The following is an 18,905-nucleotide window of genomic DNA, read 5'->3' as shown; positions in this document are numbered from 1 at the left end:
TTATTTATACGAAGCCTGTTCCCGTGCAGCGCTCCGGTGCCATGCCTTCTTAACCTACGCCACGCTGCGCCATTTACTGTTTCACACTTATACCTGGCTTCAACTTTGAAGCAAAGTTCCCTCTCTCTCTCTCTCTCTCTCTCTCTCAAACCTACTGGTAGTTGTAGTTTCTGAGGTAACTTTCATTTTCATTCCTAGTGTTGCATATCCTTGTTCTAGTTGTAATTTTTTGTTTCTTGCGAACTTTAATTCTTATGAGATTTGGTCTTCCATTTTGTGGTGTTAGAATTTTGCAGTTCCAATGTCTGCTTTCGGAACCCCTACGGCCCTGAACCCTAATCCGAATAAATCCTTTGAGGTAGGCGTTGTGATGTGAGTGTTTAGTTTTTTAGGTTTTGTAACTTTTTGTTTATTCTTTAGCTTAATTCCATGATTAAAACCCTACTTATGTGGTCGAATGTCTGAATTCTACTATTGCATCTGAGTTCTTATCTGAATTCCTGTATTTATACTATTATCGAGCTTGAATTGTGTTGTCACGGACGATATTTACGGCCACATTTTGTTTTTCCCTTTGTTTCTTTAATTGTTTCTTGAAGTATTTTGCAAACAAATTTTGACAATAAATATCTTACTATTTTTATTTTTTATTCTTGAGTTATTCCCTCGAGTTATCTTGTTCTTGGAAAAGTATCTGTGATTTTTTTCTTTAAATTGATCATGATTATGCAGAATCCTTAATGGCTTTTGACATATCCAGTTGCCGTACCATTTTGTATCAAATGGCGTTTTATCATGAACCTGGAGCCTTTATTTTTGAAGCAGAACTCTTATGTTTTTTTCAATTAAAAATTTGTCCTTGAATTGCTTTGTGGTATCTGCACGAATCTAAGTATAACCGACAACTTCCCGATATTTAGCGGAATATTAGTGAATCAAATATTACCGCTATTCTGTCATTCTTGAATTCAGCTTCACTTGATGTGGAACATAGTTATTCCGATTATAAATTCAATATACTTACAATTCTTGCTTTCTGAGCTTGTTTGCTTCCAGAATTTTCTCTGTGGTAATGTGATTTTGTTTTTTTGTTTTTAAAACATTCCTTGAGTTGAAATGACTTGGAAATATAATTCTAGGTGGCTCAACCTCCCAGCGATTCAGTTTCAAGCCTTAGTTTTAGCCCTAAGGCCAATTACCTGGTTGCTACTTCGTGGGATAACCAGGTTTGATCAGTTGTTTCTTATTTTCTTGTTTACTAAACTAAATTTTTTATTATCGTGCTAACGTGTCTCTCCTTTTATCCTTTCTTCAATCCTATTGGCTTTTTTTTGTAGGTAAGATGTTGGGAGATAATGCATAGTGGGGCTGTTGTAGGTAGTACACCCAAGGCTTCAATATCTCATGACCAACCGGTAAAACTGAAGTTCATAACTTATACAAATTTTCTCGCTGTTGCTGAATCTACAATGGAAATAATCACTCTCTTGGTTGATGTTTTTTTAAAAACTTTTTTTTAAGGTGTTGTGCTCGGCTTGGAAAGATGATGGAACAACTGTATTTTCCGGAGGTTGTGACAAGCAAGCAAAAATGTGGCCTTTGTCTGGTGGGCAGCCAATGACTGTGGCCATGCATGATGCACCTATCAAAGAGATTGCGTGGATCCCAGAGATGAACCTCTTAGTTACAGGAAGTTGGGACAAGACCCTCAAGTAAAACATTGATTCATATCTTTATCTACATTCCTTAGATATCCTCATTATTGTGTAGTTATGTTGTTTTTGTCTACTAGTTCAATTGGAATACTTAACTAGAAGTTATAACCAGTAACGCAGTAGCGTTACTGTGGATTCTGTTCTCATGATTTGTATCTGATGCTAACATTTTAGTGTTTCGAGACTATTATGGAAGCTATCATACTTTTATCTCTGTGGCCAGTGTGTATGTCACAAAAGAAATAGTGTATGGCTTAGAGTTCCTTTGAGTGCTCAATGGCTTGAGCGCTTTTGATTAGAATGAAGTTCTTACTGTGGTAAGAGGGATGGTCAGAGATAAGGCTCCTGGTTTGGATGGTTTTACCATAGCTTATTTTTTAGAATTGTTGGGACATTGTGAGGGAGGATGTGATGCAAGTGCTTCTTGAATTATTATTATTTTTTTTATTTTCTTGAATTATTCTACTAGACAATACTTCTTTTGCATTGTGGAAGAGTTTTTATAAACACGATGTTCTCTTATGTTATGGGATATAAGTACTACGTTTTTATCTGCAATGTTTACAGATTGGATCACTGATTGAGACTTTGCAATTTTATATCCTTCTTCATGTTTGGGCACTCGCTATTTATAGCATTTTCGTCCATCGGATGGTTAATTGTGCACTACTAATTGTTTTACATGCTCTACCATGTTTTGCAATCTGGTTGTCTTGTGCACTTGACTACTAAGATTCTTATATTTGATTAAATATTTCTATTGTTTCCTACCAATTCTTAGGTATTGGGATACTAGACAGTCAAATCCAGTGCATACTCAACAACTCCCTGATCGTTGTTATGCACTGACAGTGAGGCATCCTTTGATGGTTGTTGGCACTGCAGATCGAAATCTGATAGTCTTCAACTTGCAGAACCCCCAGGTAATGTTCTGAAAGAAATGAGTGAAATATGCCTCTGACATGATTTTGTAGTCTTTCAACGATCAGATCTTCAATATCACAAAACAATATTCGGTAACTGTCTGGTAGTTGGGCTTTGCCTATTATTATGAATAAACTTCTTGATTACTGATAAAAATAAACTGTCTGGTAGTGATATTTCAAACTTAGTTTCATAAAATCGGAGCTACTCATTATGCCATTTTTTATATTAATTATCTCATCTAGACTTCTAACAATTGAGCATATATTATCTCATCTGGACTTCTAACAATTGAGCATATATTATCTCATCTAGACTTCTAACAATTGAGCATATGAGGCTATCTTCAAGTTTAATTTATACAGCAATATGGAAATCTATCTTTAGTTGATTGGGTAAGATTGTCTGGGTATTTGAAAGACAGTTTGCTATTTCTTTGAAAATTTCCATTTATGGATTTCATGAGAATTTCATTAATTTCTTTTTCCACAATATTCTTTACTGAAGCTTAACAGCTTGAGTGCTTCCTCATTTTTATTATTTTGGAGGGTCCTTAAGAGGCCTTTAGATAAAGGATCGTCCCATTGTTTAGGTTAGTGTTTTTCTTTGTTTTATGTCAACCGGTTTCAAGTGGAGGTTTAGGATTGTGAAATTTGAGGCTCTTTAACAAAGCTCTTCTTGGGAAATGGTTATGGAGATATCATATAGAGAATGATGCATTATCGAAAAATGTGATGGATGTTAAATACGGGAGAATGTGGGGGAGTTGGTGTTTTAATGAAGTAAAAGGAGCATATGGGTTGGGATTGTGGAAGTCCATTCGAATGGGTTGGGGGGAGTTTTTTTTTTTTTAACAAGTAAGGGGGAGTTTGTTAATCATGTCAAATTTAAGGTGGGGGATGGATCAAAGATACATTTTTAGCATGACATTTGGTGTGGCAATTCAGCACTCAAAAATGTCTTCCCTTCACTTTTTAGGATCACAAGGCACCAAGATGCAGCAGTGGCTGATTACTTTTCTTTTTTGAATAATAGTCCTCAATGGAATGTTTATTTTGTGAGAAATGTGCATGACAGGGAAGTGAATATAATCTTTGATTTTTTTGGTAGATAATATGAGTTGAAGATTGCACAAGGAAGGGAAGATGGCTTGCTCTGGATTCATGAAGGAAATTCTAGATTTTTGGTTCGTTCCTATTAGAAGGTGTTAACCTGTCAAGGTGTTTGTGACTTCCCTTGGAAAAGCATTTAGAAAGTTGCCTAGTAAGGTGGCTTTCTTCTGTTGGCTGGTGTCTCTTGATAAAATTCTGACCAAGGAAAATTTACATAAGCATGGACTTTGTGTCGTAGATTGGTGTTCCATGTGCAAGAAAGATGGTGAATCAGTAAACCACCAGTTTTTTCATTGCTAGGTGGTTAAGAGTTTGTGGAATGAGATTTTTGGTAGGATGGGTATAGCTTGAGTGATGCCTAAGCAGGTGGTGGATCTACTTATTTGTTGGAGAGGTGTAGAGGGGAGACAATGTATGCTGCCATTTGGAAAATGATTCCTTTGTATTTGATGTGGTGTTTATGGCTGGAGAGGAATGGGAGGTGTTTTGAAGATAAAGAACGTTCGATTGGAGAAATTAGGGAATTTTTCTTTAATACTTTATGTTTGTGGGCTAAGGCTATTGTGATGAATGTTGAAGAATATCTGGATATACTTTAGTCTTTTCTGTCATTTTTAGTTAGTGTATGTAGGTATTTCCTCTTGCATACCTCCTGTGTACTTGGGCTATGCCTATTCTTCGTAATAAATCTTTTATTAATTATCAAAAAAGAATTTTTTGTGCTTTTTGAAGCAACATTATGTTTGGTTGCTGTCACGGAGGAGTTAAATTTAAAAATAACCTCTAATGCCTCTAGGGGTGAGTTCGGTCCGGTCCGGTCCGGTCCGGGGAGGTTTTGTGGACCGGACCGGACCTATTCGGTCCAGGGTTTTCCCACCCTGGACCGGACCGAATTTCATCAGGACCGGTCCGGTCCGGTCCTATTCGGTCCGGTCCGGTCCGGTCGGTCCATTCGGTCCAAGGTTGACTTTTTTTTTTCTTTTTTTTTTTTTTTTTTTTTTTTTTTTTTTTTTTATCTAATGACATTTTTTTTAATATTTATGTAATTATATTGTAATATATTTAATATATATACATATAGTATTATATATATATTAGTAATATGCTAATACTATTAGTCTATTAGTAATAATACTATAACTAATAAATATATGTAATAATAACTATACTATAACTAATAACTATATGTAATAATAGTAATAGTGAGAACTATATATTTATATAATATGCTAATATTTAATGACATTTTTTTTAATATTTATGTAATTATATTGTAATATATTTAATATATATACATATAGTATACTATTATATATATTAGTAATATGCTAATACTATTATATAAATAATATATATAAATAATATTTATTTTTTTTTATTTCTATTCGGTCCGGTCCGGTCCGGTCCGGGGTGAAAAACTCCCGGACCGGGACCGGACCGAATCTTTTCGGTCCCTTAAAAATGGGACCGGACCAGACCGGACCCAATTCGGTCCGGTCCGGTCCGGTCCAAACAGTGCCAGTCCGGTCGGTTTTGCCGGTCCGGACCGGCCGATGCTCACCCCTATGCCTCTTCATGGGAGTTAAGGCTTTTTCTGTGTACTTGGCTATGCCTACTGATATCAATAAATTTTTACTTATAAAAAAAGGCTTTTTCTGTACGTGTATTGTTATTTGATAGTATATATTTTCACAATAATGAAAAAATGCCTGAGATGCATGGATATTTCAGTTTTAAATTGAGAGTGAGAATTTTGATATCCATATTTAGCTTTATTTTCCTTTAAATTTTTTAAGTCTACTCATGTTCCACATGCCAACAGACTGAGTTCAAGAGAATCACTTCACCTTTAAAGTATCAGACAAGATGTGTCACTGCCTTCCCTGATCAGCAAGGTTTCTTGGTATGAATCTGCTTCTTGATACATTATTTAACATTATTTATCTATGATTATTTTGTAGATTTTTTTTTTATTGTTCACTTTTGGCAGTGCTGCCCCCTGCCCCCTTGTTTGGGTTGCCTCTGTTGGCATGCTCCTTACTTTTTCAAATTTCTCGAATGGTTGATAACAAAGTATTTTATATTTGCATGTTCGTGAGAAAATTTACTTGGGACTTCCATGTCTTATTACTGTATCATCTGTAGACGTTTAGATCTTCATTCCAACTATGTTCTGTCAGCTGGTGAAAAATATTAAGACGACCTTTTAAATAGTGCAGCACGTCCTATATTATTAAACATAATACAAACCAATAATACTCAAATGATAACTGCTCATCTATTTGTTCTGCACTAAAGTCGAGATATATCTGTTATTAATTTCCCTTTATAAGCTCTAGCAAAAGTTTTTCCCCAACGTTCAGTATGTGTAGTCTCCAAGGTTACCTAGAAACAGGTGAGGAACCCAAAGCAATGATAAAGCACAGGATATAGAAACCACCGACATGGTTTTCATACTAGTGAGTGATTAGAACAAAATCCACTTTCTTGATGGAAGAAAGTTACACCTAAGACACAGGTCTTTGGTCACAGACTGCAAGAGGAAGAAAAGATGGCAAATAATTTTTTTCATTTCACATATTTTTTTGGTTTTTGCCAGTTATATATCTCTTGGTCAACTGTTTTGCTTGAATTTGCCGTCACTTCATGTATTTTACTGTAATGGGTGGTTGTGATAATTGAATTTGTTGTTTTTATCCAGGTTGGCTCGATAGAGGGAAGGGTTGGTGTGCACCACCTCGATGATTCACAGCAAAGTAAAAACTTCACTTTTAAATGCCACAGGGACGGCAATGAGATATACTCTGTCAACTCTCTGAACTTCCACCCTGTAAGATTCTGTATTGCTATTCGATCTCTTTGTAAGCCTTTTTTTTTATTTGTTTTTATAAGTCGATCTCTTTGTAGGCTATTTGTTTGATAGCTTACGCTTTCATAGTAGTCTCAAATCTTTCACTAGTAGTAGCTTTCTTTCCTCAAGTTACGTGAAGATACAAGTCTTCGAATGCAGAATGTGAACTGTTCACTGTTCGGTGCTTTATGGTTTTTGATCTGTTACTGCATAAGATCTTATCTGGCTTACCCTCTGTGTCAGGTGCATCACACTTTTGCAACTGCGGGGTCTGATGGTGCTTTTAACTTCTGGGACAAAGACAGCAAGCAGAGACTCAAGGTGTGCATAGATGTTTTGTTCAAGCTCAAATCATATCTAATTAATTTTTTTGCTTTTACGGCATGTCAATTAAGTCTAGGTTTCATTTTTTAACAATTAACTGAATACCTAGTGATTTTATCAATGCATCTTTCCACAATTAAAATGTCTGGGTTGGTTTAGACACATGCACACATTCTTGCTGGCTCATAATATCTCAAATCTAATATGCAATATTCGGCCAAACCCAAAAGGGTTCCTAGTATGCCAGACATCTTTTGTTTACTGTCATTAGAGCAGTTATATTTTCTGGCTGAAGTACATGTGCAACACCATTTTTTGGTTCAGGCCATGGCTAGGTGCAGTCAACCAATACCATGCAGTACATTCAACAACGATGGTTCACTCTTCGCGTACTCAGTATGACTCGTTTCATTTTTTTTTTTTACTACCAGTATGTTTCTTTTTTATTTTTAAGCATAATGCTCTCTTTCGTCTTCTCACTTTACATCCTGGGTATACTCATCTATACATGTGTGTGGGGGTCTTCAAGATCGAAATAATGGGTGATTTCTTGAGTACCCCGCCCCCCTTCTCTCTCTCTCTCTCTCTCTCTCTCTCTCTCTCTCTCTCTCTCAACTTGATATATTTTCTGCAAGAAGAGTAAATGAACAAGGTTTTTAGAATAGGAAATCAGTTCCTTGGAGTGAACTATTCAGCTAACCTTACCATGATATGTTTGTGAACCTTTCCAAGTCCAGACGTGATTAAATCAATCAGATCTGGCTGCTAGGTTGCTTCCTGCTCCATATTTTCGTAGCTACAAGATTTATTCAACTAAAGGAGGGACGCATAATTTAAGGCTAAATCTGTCTTGTTTGAAATTATCTTGGACATATATTTATGTGGGCACGAAATTTTTACTTTTAACGCTGTAGGCATGCTACGACTGGAGTAAGGGCGCTGAGAATCACAATCCAGCAACTGCAAAGTCCTACATTTTCCTGCATCTGCCACAGGTACATTCATTTGTATGGTTTGAAGCATAATAGATAACATTATTAAATGAAATGCTAATCTGTCCTTCTGGTGAAAAGTGAAACATCTTTTTTATTTTTCTCTGGGTGCAGGAGTCTGAGGTTAAAAGCAAGCCACGCGTTGCAACTGGTAGAAAGTGAAGGTGCTCATTACTTGAATTACTACAGCTCATCGGAGATTTGATCATCTCTCTTTTTGGCCTAGTACAAGGACCGTCTCTCTTTTTCTCCTCCCTCCCCTTCCTCAATTACTGCTGTATGAAAGCAGTTTACTGTCATTGGATATAATGAGGTTCACCAGGTGGTGGTTTTCTGCATCGTGAGAGGGCATTTAGTGCATGTTTGGGGTTGTGGTAGAAAATATTACTTTTAGCTTAAGGCTTATAACTTAGAGCTTAACGTAATAAGCTCTATTATTAAAAAGCTATTTACTGTTTGGGATCCGTATGTCTAAAGCACTTTCAAATATATTAGATTTGTTTGGAAATGAATTTAAAAAGCACTTTTTGAGGTAGAAATGACACAAAAGGGTATATTCTTGATAGAAATAAAATATTATAATAAAATAACAACGAAAATAGTCTAATAGATCTTTCAGTAATTATAATTGAATGAAAATAACTTCAACCATGCATAAGTGAAAGAGCAATATAATCACACTCAAGCTGCCAGAGGTTTACGAGGTTTCTTATCTCTTCGAGAATCTCTCCAGTCATGTTATTGTCTGCAAATTTCAAATTTATTAGCTCTCTGAGATTCGGTGTTATAAAAAAAAAAAAAGGTTGAAGACAAACTGCCATATGAAAATTTTCAACTCTATCTGAAAGTTGAAAGCGTGAAGGTCTTCGGAGTGAGAGAGAGAGAGAGAGAGAGAGAGAGAGAGAGAGAGAGAGAGGAGGGGCAAAGTTGTCGTTGTGGTAAAATAGTGAGGATTTTTTTTGTAATATACATGTCACCGAAAAATAGGATTTATTTTTTGCAAAGTGCTTCTGACAAAAAGCATCACTTTGATGCTTTTGTTGAAACGTGCTTTTTTAGCTTTTTTTAATTTAAAAGTACTTTAATATAAAATTACCAAACATGTAAATTTTATCATTTAAGTACTTTAAATCATTTTAAAGTACTTTTTAGACTTTCCACCGCAACCCCAAACAAGCTCTTAGTATTTTTAGTTTTGCGTTTTCTATGTGTTGTAGGTTAGAACTTTGTTCCTCAGCTGTTGGTTCTCTACCATGAAAGGGTATGTATGATGCTTTATGCCTAGCTTTGCGTTACATAGTTTACGAGGTTCCGGGGTGCTTGGTTCTAGCCGTGTGGGAAGGATATTTTCTTGATTGTCCTTAATAGAGTAGTAGTTTGTTTATTAAGCTTAACATCCGAGATCCGTGTGAGATCACTTTTAGATGGTTCAGATGCATGGTTACGGCCTGAGCCTAACCTGATAATTGTCTTCATTTTCTTTAGGGATGTAACTAGTCTGGTTTTGGACATATTTTAGAACCGAATCTGTATGTACCGATTTTAAGAATTAAACAACTGATATCAGACCGATTCATCTTCGAAATAGATACTTTCAATTTTATCAGTTTCAGTTTGGTTCTACCTATTTTTCTCATGTACTAGCAAGGTCGGGTGTTTAGGACATTGAGCTTGGAACTACAAATCGACAAATTAAAAACAAAATTGTCTAGATATAAAAATGATATGTAACAAAAAATAAAAATTGTAGTAAAACTATTATAGTATACGGTATACGTACATTGTTTATAATTATCATATTATCATATATGTTAGTAATAATATGATGGTTATATATACTAACTTATTAGGGGAGGTTTGGATTGTGAATTAAGATAAAAGTTGAAAGTTAAATAAAATATTGTTAGAATATTAGTTTCTAATATTATTATTATTTTAAGATTTAAAACTGTTGAATTGTTTGTTATATTTTATATGAATATTTGAAAAAATTATAATGATTAGATGAATTGAGATGATTTGGAGGGACTATTGTATCGTCTTAGTCTATTTATATTGTAGTATAAGTTTATTATTTTATAATAATTATATTAATTAACACATACTAGTAAAGTATTGAATTTAACTATATTACTATACTCTTAAGTTATACTATACATTTTTTATATGAGTGTATATGATCAAATGTGTAAAAATATATTTATAAACAAGAATATATATTATAATTTATTATGCTATAAAATTTATTTATCCTAGATGTAATATATATATATATACATATCAAAAGTAGGTTTATATTAATAACTTAATATTAATGCTCATGTTTGAGTTTAAGATTTGATGTTATTAGATTATTATACATGAATAATAAGATTTTAAAATTTAATGTTATATTAGTCAATAATTTAGCATATAATATATATAATATAATATAAAAATTAATATATATATATATGAATAAATTTGGTATTAAAAAAAAAAACAAAATTGAAATCAATAATGAACTAAACCAAATCATTTTTACATCGGTGCGGTCTGATTTACCAGTTTTTTAGCTCTAATTTTCTTTTTCCACTTGAGTGTGATATTGATTCAATCCTTGAGATGATGAAATTTGCCTGAATACCTTCAACTAATCTTGCAATGACCAGAATAGACTTTTTGAGAGTATTTTGAGACACACCCTCCCTCTCCCCTTTAAAAAGCCCGACCATTAAAACTTCCCATCGTGATTTTTTTAAAGCCTTTTTGAGTGCCCCAATCATTTTGCTACTTGGAAACATAGAAAGCCACGGCTTCTAGTTTTGAGTAGTAGTGCGTTATGCATCCGAGCAAACGCGTATGGGAAGAGGGCATTATCAGCACCAGGTACAAGCTCTGCCACAAGTCCTTGTCAGTACCATTTCATAGGCATGATGATGTTATTTGGAAATATATCCTCTTTTCGTGTCTTCAATTGACATGTATGTTGGTTCTCCTAAGTTTTCAACTTTAGAGGCGTATAGTCAAAAATTCCTTTCGTCCTTTATTGTAGTTCCATTCATCTTACTCATATTTCATTTCATTGTTAAAATTTTTTGAATTTTTGTACTCAGTTTGCATTATTTTTTATATTTTAAGTTTTTAATTTTCATCAGAAAGATGCCCAAAATTAAAGTCTTATACATGTCATCTGTTAATTGACATTGACGAAAAATATGACGGATGAATTTTATCCAAATTATTTTATATCACGAGAGGCTAATTCTAGAAAAACATATGGAGCTCATCGCAAATGAGCAAAAGCACGCCTAAAGAAAAAACGATACTAAAAGAGTGATTGTTGAATTACTGATTTGGGCTTTTAATATTTTATTCCTACAGCTCATTCAACATTGGATGGATTTGGGCTTCTAATACTAATAGATTACCTCTTTATTCTGTCGGCTTATATTATTTATATAATTATATATATATAATCTTCCATGCACGTACGACGTCCCCTTCATTCCGCCAAATGACACTTACGGCTTTATGTCTACCAAACATCATTTTTACGTACTGTCCTCGATCATCTTCAACCATTTCTTTAACTAAAATTCTCTTAAAAAGTATTGATCATCTCTAAGGCCCTCGACCAAACGTGCAATAAAGAAACAAACTGCACAAAAATTTTGCAATATCTACGTAAGTACTTATTAAAAACTGCACATTAACACATATGATCGAATACATTAGAGTTACTAATTATTAAGAGTAATGTTAATTATAAATCTAAATGTACAAGAAATTTTATACAAATATTTTATAAAAATGTGAGTCCCATAAAAAAAAAAAAAAAAAAAAGAGTTTTTTTTTTTTTTTTTATAGAAAACTTGCGTGAATCTTATACATTTAAAATTTATATATATCATTTTTTAATTATTAATTTGCATGGGTAATATATAAATTTAGTAATTATCAACGACTTTTGAATGCATGGCACTTGAGGATAGTGAAAGGGCGGGCGATATATACATTTATAATTAAATATTTTATGTATAGTTATTTTTATATAATTTTTTATATATTTTATTAATATAATTAATTATATATTAAAAAAATTGATGCATTTTTAGCCGCACCGAGAGATCATACGCGGACGCTCGATCATAATAGCTAGTTTGGTAGTTAAGTACAGTACCAAAACGGCAAGTCATGTGAGGGACCTAATCCTATATACCTAGACCGAGTAATGAAGGAAACGAAAATGGTGTGAAGTGGATGTGTTCATATATATGTATGTATCTAGCTATATTGTTTCATACTCTTGGATTGCCTAATGGATATGTTGGTCAAATATAACAACTACAACCCTACGCACACGCCCATCATGAGAGAGAGAGAGAGAGAGTGTGTGTGAGAGAGAGAATGGGCGTGAAAATTACCCTAAACGTGGCTCTCTTTCAAACTGTACTAGTTACTACTGTGGCATATGGCGGGATGGTTAGAAACAATGATGTGCGCCACGTACTCTTCTTTACGCATGACTATTACAATCAATATAAAAAGAAGATAGTTGCCGTTGTGCGTACCTAAGTTATTATATAATCATTTTAAAAAATTAAAGAAATATAAAATTTACATTAAAAAAATAAAAATTTAATAATAACTTTTAATTTTTTTCAAAATAACTGTATAATATTTGTCCACCTCACAACTATACGTGACATTGATTGTTTGTTGATGCTCCATCAACTGGTCAAGACTTACAAAATTGATTTGATTATTGTATTTACAACTTGCTTTGGTTGCAAATAATTAAGAAGTTGTAACCATGCATCTTCATTAAGGAAGGAAACATGAGATAATATCGCATGTGATGTACGAACGTTTTATAAAATTATAATATGTTTAACACTACATTAATAATAAAATTGAGGATTTTGGGCCTTTTTTTTCTTTTACGAAATAAAAATTGTCCTAAAACAGGAAAGTTCTTAAAAAGGGCGAAAGTTGTTAACAGTTTAAACAGAAATAAGAAATTTCATCTCTAATAAAATATCCATTCCAACGTAATAAAATAAATATTCGAACGAATATTATATATGGTCGAACGAAAAATTAGCACATCAAGTGACTAAATTTAGCATGACATTGATTAAATTTAATTTACTTAATTCATCAATTATAAAATGATGAAATTGTTAAATTATCATATCCAAAATATCATGTAATTGACCTCATGCATTTTTTTTATGATTTTTTTCATATATAATATATATATATATATATATAGGAGATTATAAAATGGAAAAAGATAGGGATCGGTGGGATCCCTTTGCCCAATCCTGCTCCTATTTGTTTATTTTAATTTTTTTTATTTAGTGATTAATAAAATGTTGTTTAATTATATTGTAAATTTTTTTTTTGTGTTAAAAAAATGATGTAAAAAAAATAAAAAATAAAAAGACTAGTGGGATTGAACCCTAGCATTCCCAAAATTAAGGAGCTGATAGCAATGATCTTAGCCTTAAAACAAACAAACAAAAACAGTGTTCAGCGTGTAGTATAATCGTTTATCGCCTTGTACTGGAACGGTGAAAAAATACCAAAAAAAAAACATAAATGAAGAGGGAGGTGTGTAGGACTAGAACTCTTCGTGGGGGCATCTAGCTACCTCAATTGATTGTTAGAGCCTAGAGCCATGATGAAGGCCTCAAAAGAGGCTTATATAAACCAGTACCTCTGCTCCGCTACTTCAGTCGCCGCCTGCTCATTTAATTTTTCTGGGTGCTGCTAGCTAGGATACAAACTACCTTGCAATACTTCATATATCAAACACACGTTCAGCTTTGTAAGTTTTTGAATCGTTTCTCTACTGATCACCATGGCTAGGCCTCAACAACGATATCGAGGTGTCCGCCAGAGGCATTGGGGTTCTTGGGTCTCCGAAATTCGCCACCCTCTACTGTAATTAAATTCCCTTCAATTTGCTAGCTAGCTAGGCACCTCTAGCATACATTTGTCTCTTTTTCTTTTTCATCAAGGGCTAGAAATTTACGTCTTTATTCTTTCCTTTGTTAGTAAAAGAAACTTAAACTTCTTGATTGTGATCTATTTTCTTTCTTTTCTTTTTTGGGGCATATCCGTACGCAGTACTGATAGATGCATTTTTCTTTTAGCAGAGAAAAATCTGGATCGAGTTTCTGTGTTAAATATCTTGACTTTTTTAGTTTTTTTTTTTTTTTAACTGAAGAATAGTTCGTGTGGGTAATATTATGCGCAGGAAGACCAGAATCTGGCTAGGCACATTTGAGACAGCAGAGGATGCAGCACGAACATACGATGAAGCAGCAAAGCTCATTTGCGGGCCAAAAGCACGAACCAATTTCCTATATAATCCCAATGATCAGTCTCAATCAAATTCATCCAAGCAGCTTCTCTCAGCAACTTTGAAAGCCAAGCTACACAAATCTCACCTGGCATCCCTGCAAATGGCCAAAACATCTGTAGAGATCAAACAGTCCCAAGATGCACAGTGCTGCACCCATTTTGCCTCCAGTAGTAGTACTACTACTACTAATTATATTGGCATTGGTGCAGGGAAAAGTGGGGAAAATGGTTGTATAAAGGGCCAAGTAGTACTGGAGAGTAGTACTACTGACGTTCATGATCAGCAGTTTAAACCTCTTGAAGATGACCATATAGAACAAATGATTGAGGAGTTGCTTTACTACGGCTCGATTGAGCTTTGCAACGTCGCTCCAAAATAGGCTCTAAAATGCAGCATCTTTTATATATACATTTGTCGAGGCAACTTTTTGTTTTTGGATACGGGAGATAACTACGTAATAATAATGACATGATTTGCTGATACATTTTGAGAATTGGAGCAAGCCGCGCGCAATTCAATCTGTGATCTTTTTCTTCAGAGTCTTCCTTTCCTTAATTTTGTTGGAATCGTGATGCAAAAAAAGAGGCCAAATATTAAATACGCTGCATGGTTTTTCTTTTTGTGATTTGGAAGTAATTAAAGAAAGAAAAGCAGTACTACCACATGCGCGCAGGACCTCAAACTTTGGAGTATACGAAGAATACGATGAACGAAAGATCAAGGACAACGTTAGAAAGGACGAGAAAGAAAACAATGATAATGTCGGCAGTAATATTGTAGTACATGAGGGCACAGTCTTGTTGAAATGATGAGTTCTGGAGCATGCATCTAATGTTGGAGATAATATCGAATTGAAGATAATAATCATGATTTGATATTATTTTCAACGTCTAACATAATCATCATGCACTATATTAATCTTAGGAAAATGTCACCCTCACCGAGTGTGATTATCAATAATTCTATTTATTTATTTTTTATTAGAGAAGTATTATTTAATAAATTTATATATATATATTTTTTTTAAAATGTTTTTAAAAAAAATTGCAGTCGGCCACTCTCTCTGTTCTAGCATCATCCTATCCTGAAGAAGAATCACGTTGAGGCAGACTGACACGACAGAAAGCTGCTGGAATCACGTTGAGGCAGACTGACACGACAGACAGCTGCTGGAAATTCAAGCCTGCAACTAATAATTAGCAACAGTCAACAGACGTATACAGCTAGCCGCGTAAAATACGACGCACTTATGAATTATGGGTACCTATTGCGATTTCAACGTGCGGCCTCGTGTTTAGTACTGGATGTATGCACGTAATTCGGATCTAATGTGAACTCCTCTTTGAATTAAAGGTAGACCAAAAATATGTGGGATCGATGATGATGATGTAGCTAGTTAGTGTTGTGAACTAAATGAAAACAGAGAGAACTCCGAAGACAAAGAAAGAGAGAATGAGAGAGAGAGGTTCGTGTTATTGATACCAATGAATTTAGAAATATTTCTATATATATAAGGGTACAAAAGTCTTAACTGACGGTTAAGATCTGATCAATAATGATGATTAAATGTAGTCAATAATACAAATTGATTTATAATACTTCTCATTTAGATGATTATATTTAAAGAATATGTCTCGTTAAAACCTTATCAAAGAAAAATCTTGTAGAAAAAAAATCAATAGCTAAAGAAAAATAGTACAGTATTCATGTGAACCACCAAGTGTTTTAAGATTGTCTCATTAAAATCTTGCAAAGGAAAATCTAGTGGGATAAAACCTTAACGAAGGAAAAAGAGTACAATCAACACAAGTCTTCAAGACATTACTCTCCTTGAAAAGTGCATGATAATAGGTTTTCAAGTCTCTGCATTCCAATGTTCTGCATAATCTTCTTAAATATTGCAGTTGGTAATGTTTTAGTGAATAAATTTGCTAAATTATTACTTGACCGTATCTGCTTGACATCAATTTCACATTTCTCCTCATGAATTGCAATGATCTTTTTGTGTGAATCTGAAAGATAACTTGCATTCGTATATCCAACTAATTGTAGACTTGATCCAAATAATCACATATTCAGGGCCTCAATTGAACTGGAGATAAGATACTTCAGAACCAATAATTTCTTCATCGTCTTCATAAGGACAAAATGGATCTTTCTGCCCATCAAATGATGGAGCAACTATTGGAGTACTCAAATATGAGTTTTGTCCATATAAAAGTACTTCAAAACTTTATAATGAAAGGCATTTGCGTTGATGCATCTCAATATTATGTACCAACTCTTTAGATGATGTAGTTGATAATGTTTTGGTAAACAAATTCACCATATTGACTCAAGATCATTAAATTCACTACTCTTTTAGAGTTGTGTTCTTCTGGAGTTCTTGTAAATAACATAGTTAGTGGAGAAGTCATCAAAATTAAGTCGCTAACCTCATCTTTCAACAAAAATTGTGGCCAGCTTTTTAGACTAGACAAGCAACGCAAGATTTTTCAGCTCTTCTGTAGCTGTCAGACGCCGCAGAACTATGATGCTATATCTCTTATCTCTTATAGAGATGCTTCACGAGAAATGTTGTGAAGTAATAGAGATGTTTTGTCATAATTTTCTCTATAAAAGAGATATTCAGCTTATCTTTATTCGCATCTCATCTTCTTTACTTTTCTGTAATTATTCTGCATTCTTACTCTGCAATCTCTTTCTACATTCTTATTCTGAAATTGCTCAGCAATCTCCTCATGACCAATATATGAGATATTTTGCACCTCGTTTACCAGTTGTTTCTGCTTCTACAAGAGATGCTATAATGCAGTACAATAATGATCTGACTAATAAATCAGATAATGAAGCTATCTACGACCTTGTAAGTCTCGGTACCCGATACTCATAATCCATTGTTGCATTTTCTCAAAGACTACAATCCAAAACTTGTGGGGTTGACAAATTCCACGAGAATATTTCTATCCTTCAGCGACTTTTTCTGGAGTCCAACATGAAGATATGAGCAATAAAGTAAGAGAATAGAAATTTAAAATTTTTGCTTAAATCTTCTTTTCGATTGCATACTCCTTTAGATAAAAATAACATGCAGATTTTTTAAGAATAAGAGCATTTAAAGAATGAGACGAATAGTTTTAAATTTCTGTAATCTTATTTTGAGATAATAAAATAATATTTCACAAATATTCATATTTGTGTTTCTATCTTCTGGTAGATGTTCTGTATGCTCCATTTTATTTCTCCTTTAATAATGCACACTTCTTACAAAACCGTAATATGAATCTGAAATACTAATTATATTTAAGAGATGGTATTTCAAAACTAATAATTTCATTCATCTCCCCCTTGAAGCCGCAAGGGTTTCAGATTTATATTTCAAATATGTGCAATTTTCATGAGTTCTTCTGGAGTCTCAATGACAATTAAATAATCTATATAAACTATAATAAAAATTAATATAGATACTGAAAATATATTGACAATAGCTTGTTCCACGTATATTTAGATTGTTTTAGATCATATAAGAATTTTTGAAACTTGATAGAATAAGTACTTCAGGACTATATGATTCATGTATTTTATATCTAATAATCCATATAAATATGCAGTTAATCATGCATATCCAAACTCTCGATAACTTTCAAACTAATAAAAACCTCAATATAATTTCAACCACTTTAAAAGTATATCAATATTCTTTCTACGAGAAACCGACTTGTGATTTATATATCACATTTTCATATTTGAAGTTTTAAGCATTTTATATCATTTATATAAATATCCACTGACATTCAACAAGCATAACCTTTTTAGGTGTTTGGACTACGAGTCCATATGTATCACATTTTACTAGTGATATCAATTCTACAAGAATTGTTTGCGAGAAACTGACTTGTAATTTATATATCACATTTTCATTTCATTTATATAAATGCCCACTGATATTCAACAAGCATCACCTCTTTAGGTGTTTGGACTACAAGTCCCTATGCATCATATTTCACCAGTGATATCAACTCACAGGAATTGTTTCTTTTAAATTTAGCCAATATTTTTACGTTGGTATTCTTTGACAGTTCTTGATTCACTTTCTTCATTACTTCTAATAATGTTAATTGCCATCTTATATGAAAATACGTTGTCGCAACGGTTTTATTTCTATCCAAAATTTCTCCAATATTCATGAAATGTATCGAGATCTCATTATTTTCAGGTACCTGTCTCTCTTCAAGAGAAGACATTTCATGAAAAATCTCTTTAACAAGCACTCTTCAAGAGGTTTATACTCTTCAGGAGTTTATATGAGAGAATTTTATACAAAAAATTTGGATGGATCTTATTGCTTGTTTTGTGGGTACGGCCTATTCAGGAGCACCAAATTATTTGTGATTTTCTCTTTCACGATGCTTTATCTTTTGTATCAATAGGTCTCACATACTTTTAGACATGTCTTATGTTCAGTAGACTACTAAATTTCTTAATTATCTTACGGAGACTTCAATTCTTGTTGGGATTTTAGCAGATAGAATATGAGACATTTTTATCTTATTGCATCTATAATTTAATTATCATCTGAACTTCCAGTTCACCTATGATAATTAATTGAGCAACTAGAATATAAAACATTTT

General features: G+C 33.4%; 2 protein-coding genes across 2 annotated transcripts; both read left to right on the top strand.

The window, feature by feature from the left end:
• The first annotated feature begins 26 nt into the window (after positions 1 to 26).
• LOC122284974 (protein RAE1) lies at positions 27 to 8,430 on the top strand. Its single transcript, XM_043095329.1, has 12 exons — positions 27 to 175; positions 287 to 358; positions 1,140 to 1,226; positions 1,338 to 1,415; positions 1,522 to 1,712; positions 2,497 to 2,638; positions 5,574 to 5,654; positions 6,453 to 6,581; positions 6,846 to 6,923; positions 7,251 to 7,322; positions 7,841 to 7,921; positions 8,033 to 8,430. The coding sequence occupies exons 2-12, from the start codon at positions 302 to 304 to the stop codon at positions 8,078 to 8,080; spliced, it is 1,044 nt and encodes a 347-aa protein (XP_042951263.1). The 5' UTR covers positions 27 to 175; positions 287 to 301; the 3' UTR covers positions 8,081 to 8,430.
• A 5,089-nt stretch (positions 8,431 to 13,519) lies between these two features.
• LOC122303488 (ethylene-responsive transcription factor ERF003-like) lies at positions 13,520 to 14,753 on the top strand. Its single transcript, XM_043115290.1, has 2 exons — positions 13,520 to 13,849; positions 14,166 to 14,753. The coding sequence occupies exons 1-2, from the start codon at positions 13,767 to 13,769 to the stop codon at positions 14,650 to 14,652; spliced, it is 570 nt and encodes a 189-aa protein (XP_042971224.1). The 5' UTR covers positions 13,520 to 13,766; the 3' UTR covers positions 14,653 to 14,753.
• Positions 14,754 to 18,905: the final 4,152 nt, after the last annotated feature.

This window comes from Carya illinoinensis, chromosome 1 (assembly GCF_018687715.1).
Source record: "Carya illinoinensis cultivar Pawnee chromosome 1, C.illinoinensisPawnee_v1, whole genome shotgun sequence".
In the NCBI taxonomy this organism is placed as follows: domain Eukaryota; kingdom Viridiplantae; phylum Streptophyta; class Magnoliopsida; order Fagales; family Juglandaceae; genus Carya; species Carya illinoinensis.
The sequence above is the reverse complement of the archived record's forward strand: the minus strand, read 5'-3'. Positions and strand labels throughout refer to the sequence as shown.

What these genes read in the sequence shown, in the direction of transcription:
- LOC122284974 (XM_043095329.1), top strand. Translation starts at nt 302, where the DNA reads ATGTCTGCTTTCGGAACCCCTACGGCCCTGAACCCTAATCCGAATAAA. An exon ending in ATCCGAATAAATCCTTTGAG is followed by an intron (nt 359 to 1,139) that starts GTAGGCGTTGTG and finishes ATATAATTCTAG; the next exon opens with GTGGCTCAACCTCCCAGCGA. An exon ending in TTTTCCTGCATCTGCCACAG is followed by an intron (nt 7,922 to 8,032) that starts GTACATTCATTT and finishes CTCTGGGTGCAG; the next exon opens with GAGTCTGAGGTTAAAAGCAA.
- LOC122303488 (XM_043115290.1), top strand. Translation starts at nt 13,767, where the DNA reads ATGGCTAGGCCTCAACAACGATATCGAGGTGTCCGCCAGAGGCATTGG. An exon ending in GAAATTCGCCACCCTCTACT is followed by an intron (nt 13,850 to 14,165) that starts GTAATTAAATTC and finishes TATTATGCGCAG; the next exon opens with GAAGACCAGAATCTGGCTAG.